Below are 26841 nucleotides of genomic sequence, written 5' to 3'. Positions count from 1 at the left end.
AGCAACATAAGCAATATTGTTTGGAGATTTTCACCAACACTCCAAAGCTGTCAAACTTTTATTTATTATTGATTTCAAAATCTAATGTCCACTGTCACATTTTTTCATAATTCGGTTCTACTAAATTATAAAATCCTGACAGTCCTGTTATACAGTTCAGAGCGATACTGGGTGACAAAGGGGGACTCCTTTATAGTTGATCCTTGGGTGTGGTGGGACTACTGGGGTTGTGCGATGATTTGATGAGGGAAATGTGTCTGTGGACTACATTGAGGAGTACTGCTTGTCTGTGAAGGCCTTTGAGAGGCCTTCAAGCATATTGGTCAAGCCAGTTCTCATTACTGCAAATACGCCATCCACAGGTGGCTAAGCTGTATGGGAGAGACTTTTTGGTGTGGGAAGGATGTCAGCTGTGAAAATGCAGGTAACATTGATAGTTAGTGGGTTTAATGTGGAGAGAGGTCTGGATGGAGCCATCAGAGGTGGATGTCTGTGTCCAGGAAGATGGCATGCTAGGTTGAGGAGGATCAGGTGAAGCAGATGGGAGAGAAGATTTTAAAACTGTGTAGGAATGTGGATAGGGTGTCTTGACCCTGAGTTCAGATCATGAAGACATCAATGAATTGGCCCATAAACAGGTTGGCATAGGAGAGCATCATGTGGACACCCACAGCTGCACTGCAGATTTGTTTATATAGCTTCCCTTCAGAGCATAAGTAATTGTGTGTTAGGATAGAGTTAGTAAGGTGTATGAGGAGTGAAGTAGTGGATTGGTAATCTGAAGGGTATTGGAAGTAGTAGTGTCCAATAGCAGCAAGCAAGAGCACGGGCGTGGGCATGGGCGTGGGCATGGGCAATGATGGATGATGGTCTGTAGGGAAGTGAAATCAACAGTTAAGAGTAGGGTTCCAGGAGATAAAGGAGTGGGGTTGGTGAAAAGTCGGTGGAGGAAGTAGTTAGTATCTTCGATGTGGGATGCTTGATTTTGAGCAGTTAGATGGTCAGCAAGAGAAGAAATTCTTTCAGTGGGAACACAAAAACCAGCTACAACAGGGTGCACAGGATTGCATGGATTTTGGGGAGCATTTAGAAGATGGGTGTACAGGGTGTTGTTGGGGTGAGGAGGGAGACAGACTTGGGGGAGAATTTCTGGGAAGGGCATATGGATTTCAGTAGAGATTGGAGTTTATGCTGGACTGCCAGGATGGGATCAGTCTGGGAGAGCCCGTAGGTGGAGGAGTCTGATAGCTGGTGGAGGCCTCCCATCAGTATACTTTCCCTTTCCTTTGAAGGGAAGGTATACAAACAAATCTGCCGCACAGCAATGGACATCCACACGACACACTCATGTGACAACCTGTTTAGTGATCATATATACACTCCTGGAAATTGAAATAAGAACACCGTGAATTCATTGTCCCAGGAAGGGGAAACTTTATTGACACATTCCTGGGGTCTGATACATCACATGATCACACTGACAGAACCACAGGCACATAGACACAGGCAACAGAACATGCACAATGTCGGCACTAGTACAGTGTATATCCACCTTTTGCAGCAATGCAGGCTGCTATTCTCCCATGGAGACGATCATAGAGATGCTGGATGTAGTCCTGTGGAATGGCTTGCCATGCCATTTCCACCTGGCGCCTCAGTTGGACCAGCGTTCGTGCTGGACGTGCAGACCGCGTGAGACGACGCGTCATCCAGTCCCAAACATGCTCAATGGGGGACAGATCCGGAGATCTTGCTGGCCAGGGTAGTTGACTTACACCTTCTAGAGCACGTTGGGTGGCACGGGATACATGCGGACGTGCATTGTCCTGTTGGAACAGCAAGTTCCCTTGCCGGTCTAGGAATGGTAGAACGATGGGTTCGATGACGGTTTGGATGTACCGTGCACTATTCAGTGTCCCCTCGACGATCATCAGTGGAGTACGGCCAGTGTAGGAGATCGCTCCCCACACCATGATGCTGGGTGTTGGCCCTGTGTGCCTCGGTCGTATGCAGTCCTGATTGTGGCGCTCACCTGCACGGCGCCAAACACGCATATGACCATCATTGGCACCAAGGCAGAAGCGACTCTCATCGCTGAAGACGACACGTCTCCATTCGTCCCTCCATTCACGCCTGTCGCGACACCACTGGAGGCGGGCTGCACGATGTTGGGGCGTGAGCGGAAGACGGCCTAACGGTGTGCGGGACCGTAGCCCAGCTACATGGAGACGGTTGCGAATGGTCCTCGCCGATACCCCAGGAGCAACAGTGTCCCTAATTTGCTGGGAAGTGGCGGTGCGGTCCCCTACGGCACTGCGTAGGATCCTACGGTCTTGGCGTGCATCCGTGCGTCGCTGCGGTCCGGTCCCAGGTCGACGGGCACGTGCACCTTCCGCCGACCACTGGCGACAACATCGATGTACTGTGGAGACCTCACGCCCCACATGTTGAGCAATTCGGCGGTACGTCCACCCGGCCTCCCGCATGCCCACTATACGCCCTCGCTCAAAGTCCGTCAACTGCACATACGGTTCACGAACACGCTGTCGCGGCATGCTACCAGTGTTAAAGACTGCAATGGAGCTCCGTATGCCACGGCAAACTGGCTGACACTGACGGCGGCGGTGCACAAATGCTGCGCAGCTAGCGCCATTCGACGGCCAACACCGCGGTTCCTGGTGTGTCTGCTGTGCCGTGCGTGTGATCATTGCTTGTACAGCCCTCTTGCAGTGTCCGGAGCAAGTGTGGTGGGTCTGACACACCGGTGTCAATGTGTTCTTTTTTCAATTTCCAGGAGTGTAGAAAACCTTCCTACCCTCCCAATCTTCAGTCTGGCTCAGGTTCACTGATGACGTCTTCAAGATCTGGCCTCCAGGCCAAGACACCCTATCCACATTCCTTCACAACCTCAACACCTCTTTCATCCACTTCACCTGGTCTTCCTCAACCCAGTGTACCACCTTCCTGGACGTTGAATCCACCTCTCTGATGGCTCTGTCCACATGCCTGTTGACATTAAACTCACTAACCACTAACAGGAACTGCATTCTAATACCTGCCATCCCTTCCACACCAAACATCTCACCCACGGATGATGTGCTGCAGTGACGAGGTCTACCTTGCCTTACCAAGGCCTTCACATAGAAGCAATAGCCCCCTTACTTGGTCCACTAATAAATATCCCTGTGCCATACTCTCACACACCCAAAAATCCCCCCCCACACACACACAGAGACAAGAATCAGCAACACAACACAGCACAGCACCCCCCCCCCCCCCCCCCAAAAAAAATCACCCAATATCATGGGACTGGAATGACTGAACCATATCCTTCACCAGGGCTTTGATTATCTCTCATCCTGAATTGAAATGAGGGACATCCTACCTAAGATCCTATCCACCATTCCTAAACTGGCATTTGCGACAGAATACAAAACGATTGTACTGACACCAATGCACACCTCATGTAAGGACCGTGAAAATAAGATAAGAATAATCAGGGCTTCTACAGGAGGGTGCAGGTAGTCATTTTTCCTCCCTCCATTTATCAGTGAAGAGGAAATGGAATAAGTAGCAGTTATACAAGTTACCCTTCCTTATGCACCACATAGTACGTTGTGGAGTAAGTATGTAGGGTTAGCTGTTTTTGAACATCGATACAGGATCCACACCTGGGTGAATAATACCCAATATCAGTGACTAAATACAGTATCATATAGTTATGTCAACAAAAATACTCAGTATTTGAAAATTCAATGGACCACCAGGCAGCAGGAGAAAACAAATATAAAAGATATATAAATGTGCAAGCTTTTGGATTCAGTGGCCGCATCTTCTGGCAGAAGGGATGAAGGGAAAGGAAGAGGCAGGAAGAAAAAGGTGGTGTAAGGATTAGGAAATGGTGATTCTTATGGAAAAGGCACATCACATAGTAAGATATGACGGTAAATTTTAAGCTACTGATTAAGAACAGATGTGAAATACGAGTTTTATGGGTTTTCCCAACATATAACAGAACCTTCAAAGTGTATGTTATAAATGTGGCACACACATAAGTATATATAGATAACCAGATATCATGCATTTGGACATTTGGAGCACATGTAAGTTATCTCCACCACACATGAAGTAGTGCTAACTGCACAAATAGTTTTACTCACTACAGGAGCAGATGACATGTTGCTGAAAAGATTCCTCATGTAATGAACACAACTGTAGCAATCTGAAAATGGGCGCAATTGCCTGAAGCTGGTAATGGTGAAAAAAAAAACGCTTTCTGAAAGTACCTGTGGCTGCCTGCAGTCACTCCCAGCAATTTTTAATTGAACAGTGGCCACAGGGAACAATAAAATAATGCAATGAATGACATTGTTGCAGTTCTGCAAGATGTGCTGATAATGTTATACTTCCAGAAAACTAGAAGAATTTTATGTATCACATTATGTGGTATCATAAAATCTGCTTGTACAAAGGCAAGAAATAGTTAAGTCCACTCATTAAGTTATTTTAATTAGATAAGATTAACAAAAGTTGTGCATACCATTTCAGTCATTTTGTTCTCATAGTTTTGCAGCATTGTGAGCAAAATCAAGTTGCGGCCTGCATCAGCTCCATACTTCACGGGAAGGTGCGATACAGTCTCTGCACTTGCCATCTGCACTAAGTTCCGGGGACAGTAATCCAGCACAGTGTACGTCTCCTCACTGCAAAAGTAGTTGATAAAACATAGAAGTCTAAATGTGATTGCCTCAGCTAAACACAATTCAGAACATTTCATCTTTTTAGTTTTATCGATGACAGTGTCAGTGTGCCATATGAAGGTAACTCTTCCTTTCTTCTGGAAAGTGTACTGAGGGAGATGGTGCAGTGGTAAAGACACTGTACTCTTAATTGGAACTGACAGCTCAAATACCCACCCAACAAACTGGAGTTAGGTTATCCCTGATTCCCAACAAATGCAGTACCAGTTTCCCAATCCAAATGTTTGCTTTATCTCTAATTACCTAATTTATTTATTTATTTATTTAGCTTATGGCATATAACACATCATATAGAAAAGACATAAAAATCATAAGACACAGAAATAAAGAGTAGTCACAGTGTGTAACATATAGTTGTAGATATAAAAGTGTTTAAAAATAGTGTATATAACAAACAAAAGTTCACAAACAAACATCCAGATTTGTGACATAATCTATTGCACTTTCAGTTGCGGTCAGAAACTCATTGGGGTCTCCTGCAAAACGTCTCAGAGGGCAATCTTCCACGATGTGACGAATCGTCTGCCGGTCCGCACCGCAGTCACATCTCGGGGTGGTGATTTTACCCCACCTGTGGAGGCTGTCTGCACATCTGCCGTTGTTTGTCCGAATTCGATTCAGGGTCGTCCAAGTTTTCCTTGGCAAATTGAATCCTGGTGGTTGGACATTGATGCATGGCATATTCTGCAGGTTTTGGGGCACAGATTCTCTCCACCGCATTTTCCAGAGGTTGCCATAATCCGGGTTGAGAGGATGCGTATTTTTTGCCTTTTTTAAAGAGGGGTGTCTTGAGCGCAATCTGTTCATCTCCAGGGCAAGAACATCCTTATGGATTGGCAGTTTCTCGTTGTTCAGCACTTTTCCATACTCACGTAAGAGAGCGTTCTCTCTGCGCAGGTCCGGTGGGGGAATGTTGCTCAGTATAGGTAGCCAGTGTAAAGGCGTTGGCTTTATTGTTCCTGATATCATCCTCATTGTGTAGTTTAGTTGAGCATCGATCAAGCCTGTGTGTTTACTGTTTAGCCATACCGGTGCGGCATATTCTGCTGTTGTGTAGACAAGTCCCAGAGCCGAAGATCTCAGCACAGCCGCGGAAGAGCCCCACGTGGTCCCACATAGCTTCTGTATGATATTATTTCGAGTTTTAAGTTTTGCGGCTGTATTACGTAGGTGTTCCTTGAATGTTAGGGTTCTGTCAAAGGTGACGCCTAGATATCTGGGGTAATTGTTATGGTTTAGCTGCCTGTTTTCGAAATGAACGTTGAGCTTTCTTTTTGCTTGGGCATTGTCGAGGTGAAAGCATGTCACCTCCGTTTTTGTTGCGTTTGGCCGTAATCTCCACCTTCGGAAGTAATCTCCCAGCTTTGTTAGATCCGCAGTTAATGTGTTTTCCGTTGCCTCCATTGATCTGCCTCTTGCAGCTATTGCCCAGTCGTCGGCATATCCGAATTTTTGAGAAGTGGTTTCAGGTAAGTCAGATATGTAGAGGTTAAACATCAATGGCGCCAGAACGGAGCCTTGTGGTAAACCATTGTTGAGCTTCATTTGGTCACTTTTTAAGTCGCCCATTATGACTCTGAAACTTCTATCTGTGAGCATGTTATCAATGAGGTTGGCCAGCTTATTACATGGTATGACCCGCAGCAACTTAAATATCAGGCCTTGTCGCCAAACGGTATCATAAGCGGCTGATAGGTCAATAAAGGCTACTGATGTTTTGAGTTTTTTCTGAAAGCTCGCCTCTATACGAGTTGCTAGGGAGAGGATCTGGTCGGTGTAAGGCTAGTTCGCGTCCGTAGTAGAATACTACACGTGCACCCTGGGTAACGCTAAATGAACTAGCACTAAAGGCAACCAGATAATCCAGATAATCCTGTGCTGGATCTCCTGGTAAACACATCATGAGTGATACCGACCAAATGAACGATTACCTAATAAAATTTGTATATTACTAATGTTACTTAGTCACATTAAAAACAGGAGCTATTTGACATACAAATAACAGAAAACTAGATGTTAATATAAGTGACAAATTTTTGGACTCCTGTTTAAGTTAACAATTAATGCACACAATATTTTGACAGTGGTTGCCTTTTTTGAACAGTGTACAGAAATGGTGAGTGACTCTAAAGTCTTTTCATATCAATTTCCTACCCTTAATTTTCTGTTTATCATTCACATTTGGTCTTATGAAGGGGGAAAAAAGATTAGGGTTTAATATTCTGTCACCAAAAAGGTTATTACAAATAGAGCACAAGTTCAGTTTTGGGGAAAGGAGGGGAAAGACATTGGCCCTGTCCTTTTTTGAGAGAACCGTCCTTGCTGTAATGGTTTCCATCAGATCACTGAAGTTAAGTGCTGTCGGACTTGGCTAGCACTTAGATGGGTCGCAGTCTGGGTCTTCCAAGTGCTGTTGGCAAGCAGGGTGCTCTCAGCCCTTGTGAGGCCAACTGAGGAGCTACTTGACTGAGAAGTAGTTACACCATGAAAGGAAACTGACAACAGCTGGGAGAGCAGTGCACTGACCACAAATTCCTCCGTATCCACATCCAGTGATGCCAATGGGCTGAGGATGACATGGCAGCTGATCAGTACCATTAGGCCTTTAAAGCCTGTTTGGATGGCTGGAAGCCACATTACAGGACTTACTTGTTAGATGGATTTCTTGGCTCTGTACTTTGAATATTTCACTTTCTTTTACCAAAAATGTTCATTACATATGGTAACTATTCTTATAATATGTTAGGCCTTCATCCATTTTTCTTGGCTCTCCAATACTGTTCTCAAACAATACCATTCCATTTAGGGACTTCTCCTTGCTTAAGTATCTCACTCACCAAGGCCATGACTTTCTCAAGTTGAGCCGTAAAATTAGGTCCTCTCTCCCTGATACCCTCCTCACACCATCCACTGTCAGATTTTATTACACTCCTAATCTCTGTAACATTGTAGTGAAACATTATGACATTCCAAAACCATTATCTCCATCCCAGGGTTCCACCCATGAAATCATCCCTACTATAAAACTAGGCCCATGCAGCTTCCTACCACCATGCACTGAAACCTACCACCAGTAAATTCTACAGCATAAAAAGGAAAGAAACTTTTGAAATCACATGTACTTTATATTGACCACTGTTGCACAGTGTTTTATACAGGCATGATCACCACTAGTAGGTTGATTATTTATGAATGGGCCTTGGGGAGAGACAGTACCCAGTTGCCAAACATGCTCTACAACATAATTCAAGGGACCCAAGTGCTTATAGCACCACATCCCACTTGAGACTAGTTTCCATGGAATATAGAGAAGTGAACTTGCCCTCCAACACATCCTTGCATCCAGGCACCCTCCAGAATATGTCATTGTTACCTCATACCTCCCCCTTTTTTCTTATTTTTACAATGTAGTTTTAATTATTAATTCTGAAAGCTTGGTCAGTGTATATACTTTTGTGTGTCTTCATCAGCAGTAATGATATTTCTTCTGAAAGTAACATCTACATGTGACCTCGTCTTTCTCAGTGAGTTAAATAACATAAAGTGAATTTCTTGTCCAGCTTGTGGAGCACTGTGGATATGCAATCAAATTGATAAACCAATTGCACTTCTACTTTTTTTGTAAATATCATGACCAGTTTTGGCTCCTGAGGCCATTTTCCAGTGGCTATATTCTACCAGCATTAGACTCAAGTCACTTCATATGGTAGACACAGTGCTCCATTAAAGACTTCAATAATTCTGCCATACATTAGGCTGGTCCATACATCTGTAAGCTGATTGTGTATACTCAAAATTCAATTGAGGCTTTTTGTTGTGACCTGGTGAAACAGTCACATCTGACAGCAATATAAAAGTGAAATACTTTCCCCCATTCGGGCAATGCAGCCACCATACTAATGGAACCAGCTACACACCATCAGTGACATCACAAATAAGAACCAGTGATACTAATGCCAAAAAATTCTTATCATCCCAAACACCTACATTACCCACCCAATCTCTCTTATCCTAGGTGAACACTGCCCCAAAATGACTGAAAACCATGATCAAAATACATGAAAGTATGAAAATTATTGCTCTCCATGATACCACACACCATTCCATTAACTGACTGTGTTTCAATTTTAAGAGGAATGTGTGAACTGTGCAAATGGGTCTCCCCATTCGGCCACCTGGTACTGTGGAACTGTAAGGTACCTGGTCAAAGAACACCCTCAGAGGAAATATCCTGGAATGCTCCACATCTTTGCTATTCAACAGGCTCTAAATGCTGGACATAGTCCTTTGATTAAAGATTTCATATTTAACTTACATTTTTTTTAAAATAAACTTTCTAAGTAGCTGTTAATCTGCAACACAAATAAATGAATAAAACATACAGACAGGAGGTAGGAAGATCAAATTTCTATTCCAGAGAGTATTTGAAAATTGTTGACAAGAAAATAAATTATAACTTGCAGAAGTTCAATATCCTTCCAGCTTAAATGTGATAAAACTGGAGTGGAACCAGGGTGAACATCTCTTCATATTTTCTGCACAAAAATGACAATGCCATCTGATTTTACAAAATACAGGTAAGGAATGTGTTCTAGTTTCCATATTGCCAAAGCAGGCCATGAAACAATTTCAGAATGAGACAGAAATGGTGTCAAGATGAAAATTAGTTCTCTGACATCCTGAAAAGTGCAGATAGGAGATACAGTACAAGTACTCTAGATATCCAAATAATAGAAGGAGTAAGGTAATCATTCAATCATTCTTTCACCACGGTGATAGGTCCAGCATAGTGCTGCACCTCTTGACTCAAGTCACTATTGAGAGAGATAGATAGACAGGGAGAGAGGGGAGAGGGGTGAAGGAGGGGGAGGGGGGAGGGAGAGGGGGGGAGAGAGGGGGAGAGAGAGAGAGAGAGAGAGAGAGAGAGAGAGAGAGAGAGAGAGAGAGAGAGAGAGTGTTATTTGAGAACAATATTGCAAGAAACCATCACTTCTCTACATTTTTCCTCCAACTTCTATGCATTTGGTCCATCTCTCCACAAGTTTCCTAATTTAGTCCTGCGAGGAATTCTGTGGCGCCACGCAATCCACTCTCACACCCCCTCAACAACCTTGTCACCTGATGACAGCTTTGATTTACACAGGTGTGCCTTCATCAGACCAAAAGAATGGAAATCACTTGGAGCTGTGTCAGAACTGTATGATGGGTTCCCCAGCACCTAAAAACCAAGATTTTGAGTGCCACGGATTGTTTGCCCAGCTGTATGAGGGTGGACATTTTCCTGAAGCAAAATCACACCTTTTAAAAGCCTCCCTCTCTGTTTTCATTTTGGGTCTCAGATCTTACAGTAGCTGTCACTATTCACTGTTTGAGTGTAGTGAATCAACAGTAAACATTTCATACTGTTATCATCAACTTTCTTGCAGAAGCTGGGCTTTGGAACACTTTTGCTGTAGATGCAAATGGATATTGCCACAACACATTCTTCCACTTATTTGTGGGTCATACTGATAGACCCGCATGTCATGAATGGCTACTATGGGACAGAGAAAGTAGTGTCTTTCCTCTTCAAAATGCCTTAAATGCAATTTCAACACTTCCAAATTTGTCACTATGCAGTTAGTACAAACAATGTGACAATTTAGAGATTCGAGGACAACTGCAAATGCTGAACCATGGGAAATATTAAAATCAAGTGTAATATCATCAATTCAGGCTTGAATAGAATCACTAATCATTCATTCAGCAAACTGGATGGCCTTCCCAAATGCTCTTTGTTGCAGACAGATAAGTATCCACTTTTAAAGCAAATCATTCACTCATAAATTTTGTGTTTAATAAGACAGTTTTCTCTATAACTTAGCTGATTTCTACTAATAAGCTTCACAATTTTAGTCCCTTAAACTGCTCATTGCCCCCTTGGTGTGCACAGATAAGGGACTCTCTTAATAAAATGATCATATAATCCTTAGGAACATAGCTATTTATTGCACCAACATTACTAACGTACAAGAACAACAGTGATGTTAAGGTATGTCAGTGATGTCAACCAACTGAGCAGGAAAAAATGCCTTTACTTACTGAATTGCCTCAAACTTAGTTTGAAGTGTTTGAACAACAGCTGAGCAGTGCAAGAGGAAAATCACTGAAATTTTTTTGAATTTTCCCCTCTTCCCACTTGTTGCAACTACTTCCTCTCCACTAAAGATTTTATTTATTTTTTTCCTGCTAAGATATACAGAGTGAGTCAAGAGGAAAGGTTCAGGCTTTGAGGGATGATAATATAAGTGATTCTGAACAAAAAACTTCATATGGACATATGCCATATTGCGAATGTTTTCCGAGATAGCACATATGTAAAAATACTTTGTTACTTATTTTCTGTGTTATTCAAACATCATTGTTGTTCACAACATATGACAGTAGTGTAGAGGAAGCTAAGATGAACAGTTTGATATAGAAAACTTGATCCCATCAGGCCGGGAAACTACTTCAAACTGAGCTACAAAGAGTACCCAAGGTACAGTGCATGCACGTTGCATCACATCAGATTTTCAGTATCCTCACGCTGTCTTATGTGCAAACTGTAAGTCCTAGAGAAACATGAATGGGTCTTTTTTTTTTTGGAGGAAACCGAATGTAGTTTAAATTTGTTCTGCGACATGTTTACGCTGGAGTGTGCGGCTTTTGAGTGATTCCAGAAATTGTACAAAAGTGATACTACGTGTGTTCTATCTCAGAAACCATTCGCAATAGGGCATATGTCCATACGAAGTTTTTCGTTCAGCCTCCTGACTCACCGTGTATAGCAATAACATAATTTGGAAATAATTCCCATGATTGTACATGTGAGCAGATTATTTTAGATTGCTGTTATTACACTACACAAAAGTAAGCTACATTCACTATTTCTGCCAATTAATGTATAATATGATTTGTCCACATTCCTGAATGGATTAATGGAACACAATATGTGAACAAATGAGAGTTTTGCCAAGAGTCGTCCTACTGTAGATCTTATGTCCTGGCCTTCATGTAACTTTGAACTGACTTACTAAACTTTTAATTATAGCATACAATCGAAACTATGGTGAAACATGATACTTCTCACATAACCGCTAGTATTTAATATTGTTTGAAGAGGCTTAAGACATTCTAAGAATTATAAAAATAGATCCCAGTGGGAGCTGGAAGATGGGAGTGCGCGCACACACAGGTATCAAAATGAAGTGCGAGCAGAGAATGCATTAGGTAAGCCGATTGCTACATATTAACTGCTGCCGATATTACTGTCAATTTTGGAAGCTGTAGGTTACACACAGTAGTTGCGATAATTTTAAGAAATGTGCTTACCTTTTCTTCTTTGTGACAATGAGAAGATCTGTGAACAGGAACAGATGTAATGGAATCTTGCCAAGTCGTTTCCCAAAAGGTCAGCTTGTCATCTCCACGCCACACTAGCTGAGTCACTTCACCAGACCGCACCAGCCACCGGGAGCTTGAAATAATTGGCAGAGGCCGAACATCCCGCCCGAATTCCAACTGGCGACTGAGGATAAGAATCTCCTCCATGCGTTCCATACGACGGGCACCCTCATTACACTCGTGTACCACCTGTAAATTACATGTTTCTGTTGTCGTGTGTTTAGAACCACTAGAAAATATTTAGCTCCAAAAGTAAGATGTCCAAGGCACCAACCTTATTAAGCGCAGCAAGTGCAATTTCGCATGAACGATACTCTGAATCTTCGGCATCAAGTTTGGCCAACACGGCATCCACCAAAAGTGGTAGTCGTGTGATCCTCTGCATTGGCAGCATCAGGAATGAGTGTAACGTCAGCATCTGACAACCGGGACTGGATTCCAGCTTTTTCAGGGCTTCAGCAAACTTCCCATGTTGCTCCCTGCAGTTTAACATTATTGTTTTGACATCTACAACATTACTCGAAAAATCTTTACAACACTGTATTTAAATCTACTACACCATCGCTTGAATAAATCTTTACAGCAATGTTAAAAGGGCCCATAATCTAATCAGACTTTTTTTCAAATAAGGTTACCAGATATTAATTTAATCCTAGTGAAGGCAGTGATGATGGTGGTGGTTCTGTATACTAAGTCATCTACATCTACATCCATTCGCCGCAAGCCACCTGACGGTGTGTGGCGGAGGGTACTTTGAGTACCTCTATCGGTTCTCCCTTCTATTCCAGTCTCGTATTGTTCGTGAAACTTGCCGAAACTTAGTCAAGTACATCATCTTTATTTGTTCTGATATCAATCCCTAGAGGAAGTAAATGCATTTTTTCAAACAATGGAAAATTTAGGATGCAATAATGACAATATTATGAAAAGGCTCGGCTGCTACTCATCATATAAGGGAGAGGTGGGAAGGAGGTAGGACAGGTAGGTGCAGTTGGATGGTTAAACAGTTGGAGGTGGAGGGGAGGGGAGGGGAGGGGAGGGGAGGGGGGGGGTGAGGGAGCGGGAAAGTGGAGACGTAAAAAGACTGTGGGTGCGTTTGTGAAACAGAAGGTTGTGTTGTGCTGGAGTGGGAACACGAAAGGGGGTGTAGAACAGAGACTAATAAAGGTTGGGACCAGGGGGGTTACAGGAATGTAGGATATATTGCAGGCAACGTTTCACACCTGCGCAGTTCAGAAAAACCGGTGTCTGTGGGAAGGATCCAGATGGCACAGGCCCTGAAGCTATCACTGAAATGAAGAACGTGCTGCATTCTACGTGGGCATGACAACCAACAAGCTGTCGGTCAGCACGAATGACCGCCAACAAACTGTGGCCCAGAAACAGCTGGACCACCCAGTTGTTCAGCACATTGCCCAACACAACGATCTTCATTTCAATGACTGCTTCATAACCTGTGCTATCTGGATACTTCTTACTAACGCCAGCTTTTTTTTAACTATACAGGTGGGAAATCTCCCCACAATATATCCTATGTTTTCGTAACCTCCCTGGCCTCAACCTTTGTTAGTCATTCACTGTCCTTAACCCCCTTCTCTATTCCCACTCCAGCGTAACACAGCCTTCTATTCCACCAACGCATCCAGAGTCTTTTAACTTCGCAAACCCCCCCATCTAACCACCTAACTGCACCCAGCTGCCCTACCCTCTCCCACCCTGTCCCTGTGTGCTCTCACATGCAGCACTTCACCCCCCCCCCCCCCCCCAACCTGCTATTTCTCCCCCTCCCTGTTCCAGCCTACTCCTTATCTCTACTACCCAGGCAACTTCTACCATCACATACCACGTACAGCTGATAGCAGTCTGGCTTCAGCAGCCGGAGGACAGTGGTCCTGTGTGTGTGTGTGTGTGTGTGTGTGTGTGTGTGTGTGTGTGTGTGTGTGTGTGTGCGCTTCAGAAGAAGGCCTTTTCACTGAAAGCTTGCTCGTTTAGCACTCTTCCTGTTGTGCCTATCTGTCATGTGATACTCAACATCTCCACTCTATGGTGAGCAGGAATCTATCCTTTCATAAATGCCATTTTTCCTCTTTATAATTTAATTTTGAGCACCCATGACCTAGTAAATATCACAATTACTTCACCATTTAACAAACGTTTATCATGCAGTCAGTATTTATCTTTCACTGATGCCTTTGGTGTAGTTAGTTTTGCTGAGGAATTTTTATTTGACTTGAGCCTGTTATTTGAAACTTCCTATAATCACATGATTTAATAATTTTGAGCTTCCCAAAAACATTTACTGAGACACTGACTTGAGATACTAAGTTTCCTACTTAAAGAAATGCGTTCAATTTTACACAGTTTATAGTAACTTGGAAGCTATTTTAATTTAAGGCTTTCATTTCATTACTCATATAAAAATGTAACCATAGATACTGCCTAAATTGTCTCCCAACAATATGATCTGGTTAATTAATATTTAAAAAGTTTTGTGGATTACTAAGTGGTACAAAGAAACATTTTAATTATGTAACTAAAACTACATTAGCACACATTAGATGAAGTAAGTCTATTTCAGTAATACACACCAACTTACACCATATTCAGAGCCATGAAATGAGTTGGAAGTGTTGAAGGGAGTAGTTATACAGGACTGTCATTAGTAGCAAGCATCGTTTGGCAGGACTACGAATAGCACTTCCCACCCACTGAATTGTAATTTGTTAAAGCTTGGTAAAAAATCTCTGTAATGTTTCCAGCCTCAATTATGCCTAAGAACCGTGTGCAGACAAACATATTTGTAACTGTTTCAAACAGTGCAACGGCAAGAGTGCTCCTCACCACATAGAGGAAGTGCTGAGTCATGGATAGGCACAATGGAGAAGACTGCTAAAAACACGCACACGCCCACGCACAGAGAGAGAGAGAGAGAGAGAGAGAGAGAGAGAGAGAGAATTGGGAAAACTGTAGCTTTAAACAAGGTATTAGCATCCACACAATGCATGCCACTGCCACTGTAAACCACGACAGAAGGCAACTTCCTATTGCACACATTGTAACATTTACATTACAAAATGGCTAACACATTCATGGCATTCTGTACCAGCTGCAGATTGTCTGTCTAAAAACTTCCAGGGGCAACAAACATTTGATTTTTCAGTAGTTCATATAATTATTGAAAGAACTCAAAAATTTAAAATACTGTCATAATCTGTAAATTAAAAGATGTATTCTTGTGTTAAAGGTTTAACACAGTAAGACAAGTACAACAGTTAGGAACTGTGTGTGTATGCATACTGAGGCAGGATAATTCACAGTGAGCAAATACCAGGACTAAATCTTTTTTAAACTTTTTCTTGCTTACATGCTTAACATCAAATATTTAACACATTAACTAATTTGTAAAGTAATCAGAGGTTTGAAGTTGTTTTATACACGAGAGCTCGATTTTTTAAATAGTTGGGGGTTTACAGGTCAGTAAAAATTTTCCTTCCTCAAAAGCTAATGACAAAGATTCAAAGCAAAAATCTCAAAAGGGAGAAACTGATTATGCTAAATGATGAGGTGCAACAAAAATTTCCACTATATATGTGTGTGTGGACAAATTTTTTGACCTGTCATATTTACCGTTCCATTGTAGGTTATGAGCTAAGTAATGATATACTTGTCTCTGTATACTGAAAATATTTCTGCTGTTAACCACTAATAAAGGAAAACTCTAGCCCATGTCTCCCCACTCCCTCCTCATTATTCAGTGCTGCACATTTCAAACAGCAGCAGCAGCAGCAGCAGCATGAAATATATTTACAGTTAATATTCAACATTGCGCTACCATAATCTAAGAACATGTTGAATATAACTTCACTGTGGAGATACTTTCTTGATTTTATGTATTCTGCATACTTATAACGTGGAATGCTCATATGCTACATTTGCAATATGATGGAAGAATGTAGGTTGCATATGAAGACTTATTGATATCTAGATCATTAGGCAGAGAGGGCACAATAAAGGGAAGTTCATGAAGTTCCTATCTTTGACAAGAAACAATGTGAATGTTTGAACTTGTGGAGATTCATTGGAATATGTCCAATAGGCACGTAATGTATTATCTTAAGAATTGTCAGTCATTGGTGTTAGCGCAGTATCAGACACAAGATCCTGCACAACAAATTGCACAGGACAAGAGTGTGTAAATAGTGGGCCACTATTTTGTGACTGCCATTCGAAACAAGCCAAGCAAGACTAGTTTCTTAGCTAACTGATCTCAATAGACAAATATTGGGTTTGTCTTTTATGACACACAAACAAAAGAAAGGAGGGAAAGTTGGAAACAAAGATTCTTCTTCCATCATGGAAGGCAAAAATGCTGTACTTTTCTGAGAAAGTTACACCAAGTTTCCTTTTTGTACCATTAAAAAGATATACTCACCAACTATGTGAGACAGAGACAGACCATTATGGGGTAGTACTACTAAAATCTTCCAATTAATCTGTGACCTGAGATCAAGCAGGAGATCCAAGAAATTGTTGTGAAAGGTGTGCAATTCCTGCATAAAAATACACTTGGTCATGCCAGTTGAGTAAATGTATCCCTTTTTTCACACCACAGTTGGGAACTATTCCCAGATTCTCCTTTTCCATGGGGCATGGGATCTGGTGATATCTTCCCCTTCCGAAAATAGAATGAATCATGGTGTGGATAACATTTTGATGACATGGTGATGGTATGGTGGAAAATTTTTTTCTGAGCCAATCTGATAATGTCTACAATTGAGACATACAACAGATTATACTCTGATGAAAAAATTAGTCAACAAACAGGGATCTTATACAGAAAAGGACTTATAAATGTGTAAAAGTCGAGATTTTTATCTTTTCTTCTAACTACTGATAGCTATGAACTCTACCAATGCTTCTCATAGCCCTGTTCGGCTTGATTAATCACTGGTGTTTCAAAAATTAAGAGAACCAGCTGCTCTGTTTTCTATGTATAGTAATTAAGTGCTGTCCATCTTTTAACACGTTTTGTAATATTTATTCTTATTGTTTTTTCCACATAGTTTACCTGCCTGGAGACAATTGTTTCTATCAGGTTGTACAAAACTCTTCTTTTGTGAAATTCAGGTTCTCATAACTATGATTTACAACTTAGATACTACCATACTTAGAAACATAATATCTGACATTTTCAAAAATGCTGAAAATACTTTTTTATTTTTATTTCTAAAGAAGTAACAATAAGGAGCCAATAAACTGCAACCGAATATTGATAGAAAATCCAGGATGGAAATAGTCACATGTATGAGGACGATCAGTACTTGGTAAGTAGCAGACTATGCATGCAGAAAACGATGACGACTTGCCAAGGTTGAGGAGAAAGGCCTTTTCCAGAACTAACTATCTCTCTCAATCTCCCCCCCCCCCCCCCAACCGCCCAAACGCCCCACATGCATAAACACCTACCTCCCTCCCCCCCCCCCCCCCCCCCCCTCCCCTCACAGATCCCTGTTGTCTGCTCTTATTGCAGTACATTAACACAGTTCTCATTTGTCAAACAATAAAGGTATGATATATGGCCACTGAAAAATATAGATGCTGCAGCTGAAATCAGCACGTACATGCCCTCATGCCGAGTGGTTGCATGGTCGCATTTATGGGCTACTCACTGATGCCATGACAGTACAATTTGTCTGCATTTGCATACATTTGTATCTGTTTACAATGACTTGGTTAACTAAAAATTCCACAGAGCGAAACATGCAGAGTCATTTGCTTTCTGTGTGCAAAAGATGTGAAACCCATCAAAATTTATAGGGAAAAAGCAACTGGTGATGGAGTGGTAAGAAATTGAGTTGCAGTATTTCTAGATGGCTGTACTAATGTTCATGATTAAGTGTGAAGTGAACAAGACCTATTTTCCCAAAAGACTGTACAAAGCTGATACTAAAGTTTAAGGAAACAGACACATTACAATTTCATCCCTATGACGTGAATGTTTTCAAATTTAAAGTACTGTTTGTTATGAAATTCATACAGAATTTTTAAAATACCAGAAATTGTGATTAGAGTGGGTACTGAAAATGTTAAAAGAAGTTCACATTAGCAGTCAAATGACCACTGCTTTGAACTTCCCTGAGCAGTACAATAATGAAGGTAATAACTGCTAATCAAACCGATGAAGACTTGTTTCTGCACTTCAAAAATTATGTAAGAGATCACAGGGCTATTCAGCTGTGATTGAAAATCTGGCAGCAGATTTTTATAAGAAAAGAATTCAGAAGTTGGTTGGTTGTGATAAATACACTCCTGGAAATGGAAAAAAGAACACATTGACACCGGTGTGTCAGACCCACCATACTTGCTCCAGACACTGCAAGAGGGCTGTACAAGCAATGATCACACGCACGGCACAGCGGACACACCAGGAACCGCGGTGTTGGCCGTCGAATGGCGCTAGCTGCGCAGCATTTGTGCACCGCCGCTGTCAGTGTCAGCCAGTTTGCCGTGGCATACGGAGCTCCATCGCAGTCTTTAACACTGGTAGCATGCCGCGACAGCGTGGACGTGAACCGTATGTGCAGTTGACGGACTTTGAGCGAGGGCGTATAGTGGGCATGCGGGAGGCCGGGTGGACGTACCGCCGAATTGCTCAACACGTGGGGCGTGAGGTCTCCACAGTACATCGATGTTGTCGCCAGTGGTCGGCGGAAGGTGCACGTGCCCGTCGACCTGGGACCGGACCGCAGCGACGCACGGATGCACACCAAGACCGTAGGATCCTACGCAGTGCCGTAGGGGACCGCACCGCCACTTCCCAGCAAATTAGGGACACTGTTGCTCCTGGGGTATCGGTGAGGACCATTCGCAACCGTCTCCATAAAGCTGGGCTACGGTCCCGCACACCGTTAGGCCGTCTTCCGCTCACGCCCCAACATCGTGCAGCCCGCCTCCAGTGGTGTCGCGACAGGCGTGAATGGAGGGACGAATGGAGACGTGTCGTCTTCAGCGATGAGAGTCGCTTCTGCCTTGGTGCCAATGATGGTCGTATGCGTGTTTGGCGCCGTGCAGGTGAGCGCCACAATCAGGACTGCATACGACCGAGGCACACAGGGCCAACACCCGGCATCATGGTGTGGGGAGCGATCTCCTACACTGGCCGTACACCACTGGTGATCGTCGAGGGGACACTGAATAGTGCATGATACATCCAAACCGTCATCGAACCCATCGTTCTACCATTCCTAGACCGGCAAGGGAACTTGCTGTTCCAACAGGACAATGCACGTCCGCATGTATCCCGTGCCACCCAACGTGCTCTAGAAGGTGTAAGTCAACTACCCTGGCCAGCAAGATCTCCGGATCTGTCCCCCATTGAGCATGTTTGGGACTGGATGAAGTGTCGTCTCACGCGGTCTGCACGTCCAGCACGAACACTGGTCCAACTGAGGCGCCAGGTGGAAATGGCATGGCAAGCCGTTCCACAGGACTACATCCAGCATCTCTACGATCGTCTCCATGGGAGAATAGCAGCCTGCATTGCTGCGAAAGGTGGATATACACTGTACTAGTGCCGACATTGTGCATGCTCTGTTGCCTGTGTCTATGTGCCTGTGGTTCTGTCAGTGTGATCATGTGATGTATCTGACCCCAGGAATGTGTCAATAAAGTTTCCCCTTCCTGGGACAATGAATTCACGGTGTTCTTATTTCAATTTCCAGGAGTGTATGTTTATATTGATAGAAATTACATTGAAAATACATTAAGATAAGGCTTTCATGTAACAATGCATTTTTAAAAGCACTTACATTTGTAAATTCAGTAACACATTTATTTGGAGCATTTTAAGCTTTGGTAGTGAAGGGTGGACTCTAAAAAAAAAAAACAGTACAAAGAGAAAATTAAAAGCAACAGAGGTGTGAATATGGAGAACATTCTGGGAGGGGGGGGGGGGAGGAGGGGGGAGGGGGAGAGAGAGAGAGAGAGAGAGAGAGAGAGAGAGAGAGAGAGAGAGAGAGAGAGAGAAGCACCAAGAGAAGCACCAAATATTGTAAGGAATTAAAGAGAAAAGGACATTGATTAACATGATACAGAGAAGAAATACTGAATTAACTGGTCACCCAGTTTGATGCAGTAGCTTCTTAAAAAACATTTTAGAAGGAAAAATCCTGGGAAACAATACAAGAGGCAGGTCTAGAGCATGTGTATTAAAAAACATTATCAGTGAATGATCTGCACCAACTACAACCAAATGGTGAGACACAAAGAAGGGTCGCTACAAAAATAAGATGTTGCCTTTTGTGTCTGACTATAATGATTTGTATTTGTTTAATACAGACATAAGTACTTAATAGGCACGCCATGTCAATATCGTAGAATTATAATAAACATTCAGTAGTAATGAGAGCCCACTTACTTTAATGTTCTCAAAGTTCGATCCAGATATATTTGGTTAGAGCAGTATTTAATGTATATGTTGAAGTGCCCTGTAGCATGTCTGTAGACAATGTCACAGATACCTTGCAGGAGAACATCATCTTGCCAACAGTGCTCCAGTTCCAACAGAAATTTTCCGAGCAATTTTTCACTGTAATGAAATGTGCCACTATTTAATAATTTGTATTCTTTACAATGTTTCTCTTTGTCAATCATTAAAAACTATTATAGGTATGCGGTACTCTAAAACTGTAAATCAATTTTATGAAAGTCGTGTTTAAATACACACCAAAAGTTGCTATGTGGACCTCTCTCTTGTGATACCAGTAACCATCTATAAGAGCAATGGCAGTCCCTGACTAATACACAAATGAAATACTCAGTTCTAACCTGAAAGTAAGCGTAACTGGCACTGTATATTATGTTAACTCAGCATACTGCATTTACACAGAATATGACCTTGACATCCGTGTCATGATTTCGATAACGTCCATTTAGTCTCAAGTCTTTAAATTTCTGTCTTTTAAATGTAAAGTATGAAAAAAAAAAATTATCAAAGGTTGATTGTAAATAATGGGTGTCACTTAATATTTAATTTGAAAAGTCAACATCTGTAAAGGCAACTGTGTTATGAAAACAGCTAAAGGTCACATGTTATAATAGAAACTGATATGACACTTCACCCCATTTATATCAATGTACCAATTCTCAAACTTCTGTATCATCATCATCATCATCATCATCATCATCAACTCCCAGAAATCTTACAATCTGACACGAGTCTCATCACGAGTTGATGTTTATTATTATTTATCATATGATGATACAGAGCTTGGATCAAATACATAACGTTACAAGTATGAGTTTATGTGAAAACCCGATGATGATGATGATGATCATGATGATGATTCTTTTGTGGGGCACTCTGCTGGACAGTCATCAGTGCCTCTATAAAGTCCCATTGTTTACACAGTCCAATTTTTACACAATCTGATCTACCCACTGTCCCAAATAATGATGATGATGATGATGATGGACACAAACACCCAGTCCCCGGGCAGAGAAAATCCCCAACCTGGCCAGGAATTGAATCCGGGACTCCATGATCCATAGGCAGCGATGCTAGCCACTAGATCTTGAGCTGTGGACCCATGTAATGATGGTAACTGCAATGCTGATAATTAAATTTCAACAGACATTCCAAATAATGAGACAGGTGATATGTACATCTTGTTTATTAATTGCTTCTGGCACCTTGTGACAACAGATTAGTGTTTTGATTAGGAATGGGGAGGGTGGAGTGTCTTATTAGTTTCTATAACTCATTCACTTTAGCTGCTTTCATAAAATGTCTATCTTCTTATAGGTGTAGGCTTTTAAAATTGAGATGTTCACTGATATTCATTACACACGTTCAACCTGTAATTTTCTTTGCATCTTTCATTTCAAAATTAGAAATTCAGAAGCAGACTTTACCTTAATTCTTTTATACTTGAGACATATTGGTCATCACTGAAATTGTGATGGAGAATACACTATTTGCTAAGCAGACTTTTGTGGTCTGATGATAATTTTGTAGATCAAAACCAGTAGGACTATGAGAGAGAGAGAGAGAGAGAGAGAGAGAGAGAGAGAGAGAGAGAGAGAGAGAGAGAGAGAGATTCACTTAGCAGCAGTAAGTATATTTCCCCAACATGACTTTCAAGAGATCAAAAATTGCCAAGATTTCACCATTTACTGTGTAGTTAAATATTAATTTAGATCAAATTGTTAGCCTTACATGAGAGCTGGGTATCACAAAGCAAATAATTATGTACTGTACAAGAACACCAACCTGGCATAACATTCCCAAACAGTACCCTCCTGTCATTTTTAGAAAGTACTGACTCATCACATAGTTCAGGACTACTCATAAAATGCTTCTCCAAAACATTCAGGGAATTCATGTATGATGCTTCAGACGTTATAATTTCAAATTTTGCTTCCTGTAGCCTCTTCTGTTGGGAACTGAGAGTACCTGCAAGACAAACAAATACCACCTGTTATTTAATTTCTGCACATTTCATTCTACTACTCACACAGAATTCAACAACATGTGTGTCTTTCTCATGACCTGCTCTTTAATCCATAAAGACTTATAACTGTTACATAAAAAGGGACAAAAATGACAGTTCAGCAAGATACTGTTGAACCAATAAATTACGTGTTTTAAAAAACCAAAATGACAAGCAGAAGGCAATGAAAGAAACACCAAGTTGAAGAAATCTTTTTTTCTACAGAAGAAATTGCCTGGAATGAAACTTTGGTCTAGAATTGCGGAAGCTGACATTTATATTGCATGTTTTGAAATGAGACTTGTTTGCTTCCTGCGGACAAGCTACACACATTTGAAATATTGTGCACCATAACTACATTATTAAAATGCCAAGGTACAAAAGAAGAGGAGGTGGTCTGTAGGGAAATCTTACATTAAAAAAGAAGTTTGCTTGGCGTGTTTTGAGGAAATTAGGACTCATTTTTAGTGCTTTTAGAAACTTCTGAAGTGATACATTATTAAAAACATAGTATCAGGTAAGCAGGAATGATCTGATTTAAATAGGATGACAGAATCAAGATCAATGTCAGAAAAATTAAAAAAAAAAAATCAAACTCTCTCTCTCTCTCTCTATCTCTCTCTCTCTCTCTCTCTCATACACACACACACACACACACACACACACACACACACACACACACACACACACACACACAGATATAAAAGTGTGGATTGTAAAAGCTGTCAGCTTAGTTAAATTACTTTTTCAACAAAATTTTGCTTTTAAATAAACATACATACTTACTGAGAACAGCACTGTTAACAACTTCTGGTATTTGGCACCAGAGGGTACGTTGACCTTCTTGGGGACAGATAAGCTCCATAGCAGATGGTCTTTTTACAACAACAGATGGTGAGGTCGAATCAGGGTGTTGCCCCTGCCCTACTTCCTCATATCCATCCGAATCCATTTCACTGCCACCGCGCATGTACCTCTGTGTAAAAGAATCCATTATGAAACCATAAAGAAAAATAGAAAATCTGTTATGGAATAAAGTCAACTGAAGCAAGATTGGGTAAATGGCTTGGAAAAATAACCCTGGTTCAAATGCTTTCAAAGCACATGAGTCTGTCCTTGAAAACAGATGGTAGTGAAATGATACTATGTCCCCTAGTCCTGAAGATGGAAACCAAGACTACCAGCACCTGCTAATCAATTGCTTCTGACAGTGTAACGAGATGGTGACAACTGAATTAGAGGGAATTAAATTAAGCCATCCTCAGAGGGGATGTGATAGCAGATATGGGTGAGAAAGCTAACATGGGCCTCATGTGAAATGGTTTTGTCACAATGTGGATGAATTTTGGATTGCACAATATGGAATTTCACATTGTGAAGCATTAATGGGTTTATAAAATACATTAAGTACTTTAATTGTTTTCTTAGTAACCAGCTGAATTATCAGATACCATGTTAGAATACCATTCACAAAGCTGAAGTGCCAAATTTGGTGTTCTTTGTTTTATAACTTGAGAACAACAAAAAGCCTGTTTCAAGGAACTGAATATTATATCAAATTATTTTAATATTTATTGTAATAAAATATCAGAAAATGGTATGTCACTTGTTGAAGGTGCTACAATACCATTAAGTGCAAAAGTATACGATGGGAAGAAAAGCCTTTTTACTCAGCCGATGTCTATCTGCATCCTCCACTGATCATGTAGAAATGTAAATTTTATATAACAACAACATTTGTATTACGTGCATACACAGCACATTTGGTATTTTACAGCTCACACAATCAGGAACTACACTTTAGATTTATGCACCTGTGTAGAAAAAATTTTAGTTCACAAAATATTTTAAACTCACTTTTCTTGTTCAGATATGCTATCAATTATATTCGGTTTGAAGGAAATTTAACATTTTAATGTACCTCTTTTCAACGTATTCAGTGGCTCTGTATTTAAGGATACCTCCAAAATGTTGTTCATAGTTTTATCTGCACATCTTAGGGAATTGCAAACAAAGATAAAAGAGCTAAAGCTGTCCAGCTGCGGAAGCAAATTCGATGCAAAGTGCACCAAATGCAACTTTGTTTCTAACTCCATAACAATTGTGCTGGAAACCACATCGGCATCAGTGATACCTTTCATGCTCCAAGTTAGGACTGCTTTTAGGTTTATTCAATACGATGAACAGGACAGGTAAAATGGAGGCAGAGTGGGGAAGCAAGTTCAGGAGTAGCTAATGTTTTAGGCACAGCACACTATCTCATTAACAGCCCAGACTGTTCCACTCAGAAAGGTGCATGGTGCGTAATGCAAACAGGATCCTGGGCAAAGAATGCATCCTCAGTCTCCACCTTTCAAATACACAGTAATATCTGATATGAGCCACACAAGTGTCTTACAGATAACACGTCCAGTCCTCCAGTTTCCACAGAGGTTCTCGAGATAGCCTTTCAGAGTTAACCACACTACTGGAGAAAGTACACTGCGGAATTATTTTCCAGCAAACTAAAAATCGTTTCATAGTCTCGAAACAACAAAGAGTGAGTGGAGATGAATTTGACTGGCATAAGAACTGTGACTCAGACACAAACCTTAGATACTTCTTACTGCATGTAGTATCACATTAAATATGTAAGTATACTACACAGAGGGAAAGCATTACCCAGTCAGTGTCCTTTCCTTGCATTTCCAGTGAACACAGAAGTATGTAAAGTCAGTAAACATAAGAGGAAAGTAAGTATTATCTAGAAAAATCCTACTATGGTGTAACCATCTATAACACTAAAACAACAAAAACTGCAGATGCTCTATGCAAGTGGCTAACATTTTAGTTCAAATGCGTTGTGCAGAATATTTAGGGCTAGGAAAATTGTGCTAAACAATAAAGGAAAAAATAATGCAAAATCTGTGGGTTTTAGTGATATAACATAAAACTGGCAGTTTTCATGACATCATGAAATTTGGCATTTCTACCATTTCTGTGTAAAAATAGAAATTAACGATGAATTTCGTCAACGTTGATGACTGTATAATTTTAAAACAACAGCTGATTTCCTGCATAAACAACTACAGTTCTAGATATGTGAGCAAAGCTACTTTCCGGTAAGAATTTGTCACTGACATGATGTTTAACTACACTTAATCACAACCCACTGTTTAATAAATGGTGTATTTTTGAGAGATTATTAATGCAATGAACTAATTACACCACATATTTCCATAGTATAGAAGTATAAACATGAAAAATACCAAATATGGCACTTTACCTTTCAACGTCACCTTGGCCCCGGCCTATGCAACTTATCATGTTGGCACCACAAATTTCATTCATAAATAATAAAAATTATATTGAATAAATATTGTTTTACCACTAGGAACACAGTTGTGTCACTTCACGTGGCATGTGTTGTGATTGACAGATAGAAACAAACAAAATGGATGCAATGTTGACTTTACCTGTTTGTGAAGCTAAAGTGCCATATATGATTATTTTAATATTTATAATTGCACACTACTAATATATACAGTTTAATTTATGCACCACATTACGGTTCTCATCAAATTCTGTCTTTTCAATATGATATGTTGCACAAAAATACTGGGAAATCTGACACAGCCGGATAAAAAAATTATTTGTATATCACGTTAAATGTTATGGTTGAATCATTGGGGGGAATGAATTTTTGCTGATTAAATTGGAAAGCTTTTGAGAAACGTGAAGGGATGAATACTGCAATCAGGAATGAAGGAAATACCGAAACACACTAGGTTACACCCTCAAATCAGCTGAAGGAAATACTGAAACACATTAAGTTGCAGCTTCTAACTAGGATAAGTTTTATGAAGACTGATCCATGTATTATGTCTGTGTTCACATCTCTACATTCTTGATTCAACAATGGGACAATAATGAGCTCTATTAATGTTGACGTAGCAAAGAGTCTTTTATGTGTACTTAGAATGGCAGTTCTCAGTGATGTAAGATACTCTGAAGGGATACAAATACTTTTACAATTTAGTGAAAACGCAGCTCTCCACACCCGCAGAATATGTGGAACTGTCAAATATCTGGTGGTGTGCTGAAGGCTGTGTTAACTGAGACTTTGTGACAAGGTTTGTGTGTCACCTTTAGGTGCAGCGAGTGGTAACACCTGTCTATCCTAGGCT

The 26841-nt window shown here is 41.1% G+C and overlaps 1 protein-coding gene across 1 annotated transcript in view; it reads right to left on the bottom strand.

The window, feature by feature from the left end:
- LOC124605857 (rho guanine nucleotide exchange factor 26-like) overlaps positions 1 to 26841 on the bottom strand; it is a 188642-nt gene that overhangs the window by 15338 nt on the left and 146463 nt on the right. The window contains 8 exon segments of the mRNA XM_047137792.1: positions 4541 to 4703; positions 12114 to 12190; positions 12192 to 12374; positions 12460 to 12664; positions 20602 to 20758; positions 20761 to 20772; positions 22456 to 22638; positions 23462 to 23651. Coding sequence (XP_046993748.1) covers positions 4541 to 4703; positions 12114 to 12190; positions 12192 to 12374; positions 12460 to 12664; positions 20602 to 20758; positions 20761 to 20772; positions 22456 to 22638; positions 23462 to 23651 — 1170 coding nt within the window.

Source organism: Schistocerca americana, chromosome 3 (genome assembly GCF_021461395.2).
Source record: "Schistocerca americana isolate TAMUIC-IGC-003095 chromosome 3, iqSchAmer2.1, whole genome shotgun sequence".
NCBI lineage: Eukaryota > Metazoa > Arthropoda > Insecta > Orthoptera > Acrididae > Schistocerca > Schistocerca americana.
The sequence above is the reverse complement of the archived record's forward strand: the minus strand, read 5'-3'. Positions and strand labels throughout refer to the sequence as shown.